Genomic DNA, 7678 nt, shown 5'->3' with positions numbered 1-7678 from the left:
TTGTAAAAATTATAAAAACAAAGTTTTATCATACTAATTGGTCAGTTGTATAACTATACTCAGGGTATTTTAATTTCTGAGTTGTAATATCAGATATATCTGATATTGCAGTATAAATTTATATGACGTTGTATTATAAATTTATATTGTAAAAATTTGAATAACGGAGTCTAATCTGACTAATTGGCCATTCATTTGTATATCTGTACTCTAAAGATATCATATCCATTGACAAAAACACGGATTATCTCACACGGTAAACATAGGTTTCATTATCAAATTAATACTTTATCAATGAATATAGAAGCTATAAAGGTAACTGTTAGATGTAGATGATGTTATTCAGAAATCTGACCAAAATGTGGCGAGTAACGCTTTTGTGTTTATTTGCGGGGACAGCTACAGCAGTTAGTGAAACTCCAAATACTGAAGATATTGAAAATTTGTATAAATTTGCACAAAATAATGGTAGATTTTCTGACAATATCATTGAAGACGCAAACTTAGACGTGGTAAGTTTATCTATCAATTTAAAATTTAGTTGAACCCTTTACTGTACCAATCCTCGTATTTGAAGATTCAAAAACATTTCAAATGTTTTTTTAACTATTCTAATACTATTGGCAACATGCAGCTGTACGAAAACAGAACGTTAGGGGCGAGTGTAGATTACACTCCAAATCTGTGGAAAGACTTATGAAGCGGTTAAAGACCAACTCCTGCCTGATGGATACGATTTTAGTCCAGTCACCGCTACTCAGGTGTCCGAACCGCGACTCAGGTCGTCGTAATTTCGATCGCCGTTTGAATTGAACGGGGGATTCAAATCTACGTCGCTTTATCTAGCTGAGGTAACACCCTTAATAAAAGAGAAGTATAATTTCAGGAAGGTCTAGTAAGGAAATATAACTATCCGATCGAAACTCACAGTGTGACCACGGAGGATGGCTACATATTGGGGTTACATCGGATACCACACGGTCGTGACAGTAACAACGTGCCAGATCCAAATAAACCCATAGTGTTTCTGATGCACGGTCTTCTCTCGTCGTCAGCTGACTGGATTCTTATGGGACCAGGTTCCGGATTTGGTAAGATAATAAAAAAACTTCGTATCTGTGGGTACACACTCGTCATATGGTTTAGTTATCACGCAGCTTGCTTTGTAGTTTCGATTGAAAGGTGAATAAGGCAATGAAATGACAGGATATGATAATGGTAAGTAACAGTTTTCCGGCATATAATAATAACATAGTGCCTCACGGTAATCACACAGCGACATCACAGATAAGCAGAGCTTGTTTTATACGCACTAGACAACAGGCACTAATAAACATTTTTTTTGTACGTATTTACATATTATATATAGATTACACCCAGAGCGATATGAATAATCCTACTCATGGATACAAATGTTTTCACCGTGCGAGAAATCAAACCTGCGATCATTAGAAGTAAGGCGGCGTGCTTTTGAAATGTGACGTCAAGAAATTTAGAACACCATTTGTCAAATTATGTTCTCCCTCCCTTCTTTTTTCTCGGACTACTCTAATGCTGTTGGTTTCAGCTGGACTTTACAGCTTCACTGGACAGGGGATAAGGGGCGAGTGCTGATGGCACTCCAAACCCGCGAAAGGATTTATGGAGCGGCTGAAGGCTAACTTCCGCCTGACGACTTTAGTCTAAGGACACCGTTAGGGGTTCGAACCTCAACTCAGGCCGACGTAATATCAATGCCCATTTGAATTGGACGGGGGATCGATCGGAGGGGATATCGCCCCTTTGCCTTAGGCCATCAGAAGTAAAGCGGTGTGTTAAACCGCTAGGCCGTCGCACGGACGACATGTTATAAACATTACATTTCTTTCACAGCTTACATTCTCGCCGAAGAAGGTTACGATGTCTGGTTGGGTAATGCTCGTGGCAACTATTATTCTCGTAAACATGTTCGCTTCAACCCGGATTCGATATTAAGCAATAGATTCTGGAAGTTCTCATGGGACGAGATAGGAAACATTGATCTGCCAGCTATGATTGACTATGCGCTCGCTCACACTGGACGCAGTAAACTCCACTATATCGGCCACTCTCAGGGTACCACAACATTCTTCGTGTTAGGAGCTCTACGCCCGGAATATAATGACAAGATTATATCTATGCATGCGTTTGCCCCGAATGCTTTTATGGCTAGCAACAGGAATCCTCTTTTGTTAATGATATCCCCATTTGCCACTAGTCTTGAGGTAAGTCATATTTCAGAGTTTAGTAACCTATTTTCATTATTTATTAGAAAACCAACAGCTTACAATCCAAGCCATTAAAACAACAGTATATTTCTAGAGAAAGCCGATAACAGATTTTCAGTGATTAAGCAAAAGTAAAAACAAAATTTGGCAAACAGAATAAAGATTATAGGTAGATTTAGACGAATCAAATAATATAAATTTTACAATAAATAAAAGTAATAAAACACTTACTTTAAGAATTATGAATCGATAATTGTAGTAATTGTAAATGTTTTGTATTAGGTGTTCCTGTTATTCGTGATTTAAACTATATTTTTATCTACTATTTCACTTTTCTAGATCATTTTTACGATAATAGCCTATGTTCGTTCACATCTATACTTAGATAGATATATTTGATTGTTTGTTAATATTGATTAGGCTCCAAAACTACTGGTACGATATAAAAAATAGTTTTATTATTATAATCCTACATTATCCCTGATAAACAGGCGATAGACTATTTCCAAAAATGTTAGGGTTATCCATATGAGAACTTCGATATTGTAACACCACAAGGTATTACAATTAAGGTACATTCTCCGTGATAGAGCGTACGTGTAAAGGCGCTAATAATTTGGTTACAGAAAGTAGCATCTGTATTCGGACTTGGAGAATTCATGCCTAACACTAACATTATGACCTGGGCTGGACAGGCTTTGTGTATGGACGAAGCGCTATTCCAGCCTGTGTGCAGCAATATTTTATACCTGATAGGTGGATGGAGTGTATCGGAACAGAATGCTGTAAGTGTATATATAACCATAAATAATATGACCCTTTTAATACCAGTAATACAGGAGACTTAGTAATAATTACGGCGAATATACTAACAATAAGCACTAAGAGAGGCTGCTCAGTTGGCTGCGTGAGTATGTATACCATCATCATCTGCTTCTTCCTTATCCCATTTATTTGGGGTTGGCGTAATATGTTTTTCTCTTTCATTCAACCCTGTTCACAGTCGTTATTTACTCCCTTTCTTACCATATCAGCTTTCACATAGTACATCTATCTCTTTTTCGGTCTTCCTCTGCTCTTAACAGTCGTTATTTACTCCCTTTCTTACCATTTCAGCTTTCACACAGTCCATCTATCTCTTTTTCGGTCTTCCTCTGCCCTTAACCCTGAGTATATATATCATATGGCAGTGAAATTACTGGGTACGACAGGTGAAACCTTATTCCTCTGGAATAACTTTACTGTTTGTCCTTTCCATGTAGGTTGTTTTTGCTTGGCTTAGTTTTTGATATTGAGAACATATTATGTAAACCTTTAGATGCGTGTTATAAAACGGGTTTATAATACTTTTTCATAATGGCAATACTGACATAGACACAATAATGTTTGAAATTGAGAGCGTAAAAACAGAACTGAATTTTAATCTGGCCGAAAGTAAAAAAAATTGTTACAATTTAATCTTTACCACGACGTCAGTTGACAATACCTCTGACTACCCCATGTAGAATAACATTGGTGATGATATATTTATTTATTATTATAATCACTATAAATGGGTACTACTTATAAAAATATTTTTGTTAATAACATATATAATACAAAGAAAACACCCAGACTGATACAAACAATCATACTCATGGATACAAATATTTGACCCGTGCGAGGAATCGAACCCGCGACCATCGAGGCCGTGTTATTTACATTCATATATGATTTGTTGATCTGAGGTTCTTGACATTTCTTCTCATCTCGAAATCATTCCGAACTGACGGTAGATTTGACATATCAAAAGAGTCTGTAATAGACCTACATGAATAAAGATATTTTGAATTTTAAATTTCGATTTTTTGTAATTTGCAGACTATGATTCCTGTTAAAATGGGCCACACTCCAGCTGGTGCGGCTGTGAGGCAGTTCGTCCACTACGCTCAAGGGATCGCCAGTAAGCGTTTCCGGCGCTACGACCAGGGCAGCATGAGGGCCAACAGGCGGTTATACGGCACCCGCAGTCCACCAGAATACGACCTCTCTAAAATCACAACACCGGTATTTCTGCACTATGCAGACAATGACCCCATGGCTCATGTTAATGACGTTGATAGGTTGTTCAAGGAGCTTGGTAGACCAGCTGGGAAATTCAGGATTCCATTATCAACGTTTGGACATTTAGATTTCATATGGGGCATCAACGCTAAAACACTTCTGTTTGATCGGGTAATTAATCTGCTTAAAGCAATGGATGTTAATAGCTTGGATGGAGTCGAGGGAGAAATTTAATACAAACAGCATTGTATTATAATAGAAACTTAAGAAATATGTTTATTAATCTGATTACAATATAAGTTAATATAATCGTTTGTTTTTATTTCTACCAGTATCAGTGGATAATATATAAAAGTATGACCATTTTTTAATTATTGACTAAAACAGTCAAATCCATACTAATATAACTATTTATTATTTATTAATATTATAACGTAACTCAATCCATATTATAAGCTAAATGCTTATAATATTAATCTGGATTGTTTATATGACTGAACGACTTTTTTTCGGACTACTCTATGGCCGCAACTGGCCTTTACAGGTTCCCCGGACGATAGGGGGCGAGTGCAAATGGCACTCCAAATCCGCGTAATGACTTTTGAAGCGGCTGAAGTCTAACTCCTGCCTGACGGATACGTGTTTAGTCTGATCACCACTAGGGTTTCAAACCTCGGATCGGGCTTTCGTAATTTCAATCCCCGTTTAAATTGGACTGTGATATGGTAGTAGAATATGTACAATGTAAGTCACATTGTAGGCATAAGCGCTGGACCGATCGTCGTGAAGATCTTTGGGGGAGGCCTATGTCCAGCAGTGGACGTCTTCCGGGCTGCGATGATGATGATGAAGTCACATTGTACGTATTCTACACAACGTACACTGACAAATGGAATGTATCAGTGTACGTTAGACAAGTCCTTTATCTAATGTCACATAATACACATAAGTGTTTAGTATATATAGTCCTAAGTAAGAGTGTGTAAGAGTAATATAAGTTAGAGTAACTACTCTAACGTAGATTAGACTTAGAACTTGTGTAATTCATTCCTACATGTAAGAATGAATTACACAAGTTCCAACCCTGCAGTGTGTGTTTACTCTCGATGTTACTACTGTCATAATAATAATAATAAGGGCTCTGAACCCCGGCCGGCTGTGCTTCTGCCGGGGGTAAGTTGCCATCTGCTCTCCTTAAGAAAGATGAGAATTTTTGTAAAATAATAATAATTTATTTATTTGCCTGCTACATGGTAATTTTGATCTTACAATATGACGCGGAATTTACACAGGACGGGGAATCGATCGGAGGGGACTAAAAAACTGATATTTTTACGAAATTTAATGTGAAGTTAAATTATCGTTTATCGTACATCCAAAAAAGAAGCAGCGAGTAACAGCTTCTATATTAATATAATAATGAGAGTAAATTTGTTACACACTTCTTTAGTTCTGAGACAACGCATTTAGAGTACCACAGCGTTGCTAAAAATATTGGGACATCCGTGGTATTCACACTAACAGATCCGGCGACTTACTCTCCACTGGGTGATCACGTAATTGTAACGGGGCCATCAGGCTGCATCATCACCATCCTTACAACTCCCTCAGCCAGATACTTAAAAATAGCCTGCTTCATCGTAATTGGCGTAAATGAATGACTCTAGGATGGTTCACCCCAGCAGTATAAGCCCGGGCAAGGAACGTAAGCAAGGGGCCCGTACCCAGCGATCCGTAAGGATCTTCGGGTGACCCAGAATGGAGTGGATATCAGGACAACTGAGTCGTGTCCACTTAAATAAAAAAAAAACAACACTGTTAAACTATTGAAATATAATTACAACTATAATTTATATTAGGAAAAGAATTAACACTAGATTTTATTTTACGGTCTCAGTAAATTTATTCCACAAACTGTAGAGCGCTATGAGAATACTGTTTCATTAAGTACATATGTAAGAACGAGAATATTGTTAGCTGCCTTATATACAAGTTATTACAAAGGGTCGCCGGTGATTTATAGTTTTATTATTATAGTACTGTTTCACGATCAACGTGGTTCTTTTATGATGTACGAGAATAAAGAGCCAAATTGAGTTAATGTACAAGATTTAATCACATTTTTTTAATAATGTAAGAGGCTAACTGCTTTAGGTTGGCAACCCTTCACGACTAACGTTGTTTTTAACACTTATAGTCATTCAGAAATAAAAAGTCAGCATAATTATGTTAAAATATTATTAAAAACTAATTTAAAATCGGACTTAGAAACTAAGAATTAATCAAAATACTATTAAATAATAACATAATCTATAAACAGTTCAGATCCTATAAAAATACACCACAAACGAGAAATTCAAATGTACAATAACGATTCGGAAAATATTAATTGCGAATAAAAAAAATAGTATAAAAAACAAAAACACATCTTAATGTCAACATAAATCTATCGTTCCGCTCTACATATTCTATAGAAGACAAAATATAAATCACGGCCCACACACACACAGACGAGCTAAAAAAAAATATAAAAAAAAAGTTGAAGCCAGTTATATGTAGCAAAGTAACGAATATTATTTACATATTAATGATTTTTTAAATGAAAGCATACCTATTCTCGCCGAACAAACCATAGATAAGTTTTATATTATAATATTTTTGTATTTATCTCGTATCATAATATAATTTTGTATCGAATAGATAACATGTTTTATATTCAATTTTATTTGTCCTGTTATCGAATCGTACATTTTTAATTATATATATTTAATTAATATATATGTAAAATGAAGTTCGTTTCATCATACCTTATGATGATAGTATCATTTGACATCGATTCAATTTGATCAATCATTGTAGTTAAGTCTTCAATTATACCCACATATCTAGCTATGATGAAATAATTGTTAAGAACTACAACAACTGTTGACGAAGGAATTAATAATATGCTGAACTATAGCGGGTACATTAGAGAGGATTCATAAAATTCTACTATCGAGACCATTCGGCGAAAATAGATATGCTCTACACAGCATAGTTAGAGACAACCATCCTCGTATTTATGAACGAGAAGAATAATGCAATTTCTAAAAGACTGAATTAAAATTAATATAAAATTGTCAAGCGCTCATTTACAATTGATAATCAATAAAAGAAAATCTATATTACTATTATTGTCATTAAATTATATCACAAATTACACACATTTCAATTTTATACTTGTAAAATCATAATTAGATTCATACTAGGTTTGCAACGAGTAGTATATTCTGCCATACGCCGAATACCGATTACTCAGCGAGCTGCCTGACCGAATATCTGAATATTAGGCAAAAGTGTTCGGACGGAGTTTTTATTTTTGGAATACTCTAATGCTGTTTGCTGCAGCT

At 35.6% G+C, this 7678-nt stretch overlaps 1 protein-coding gene across 1 annotated transcript; it reads left to right on the top strand.

Annotated features, from left to right (window-relative positions):
• Positions 1–359: 359 nt before the first annotated feature.
• LOC131855019 (lipase 3-like) lies at positions 360–4523 on the top strand. Its single transcript, XM_059206230.1, has 5 exons — positions 360–512; positions 887–1091; positions 1873–2243; positions 2873–3031; positions 4107–4523. The coding sequence occupies exons 1-5, from the start codon at positions 360–362 to the stop codon at positions 4521–4523; spliced, it is 1305 nt and encodes a 434-aa protein (XP_059062213.1).
• Positions 4524–7678: the final 3155 nt, after the last annotated feature.

The sequence above is a fragment of the Achroia grisella genome, unplaced genomic scaffold (genome assembly GCF_030625045.1).
Source record: "Achroia grisella isolate CSIRO2021 unplaced genomic scaffold, CSIRO_AGI_Agris_v1 utg1062, whole genome shotgun sequence".
Taxonomy (NCBI): Eukaryota; Metazoa; Arthropoda; class Insecta; order Lepidoptera; family Pyralidae; genus Achroia; species Achroia grisella.
This window is presented reverse-complemented; position numbering and strand designations above follow the sequence as displayed.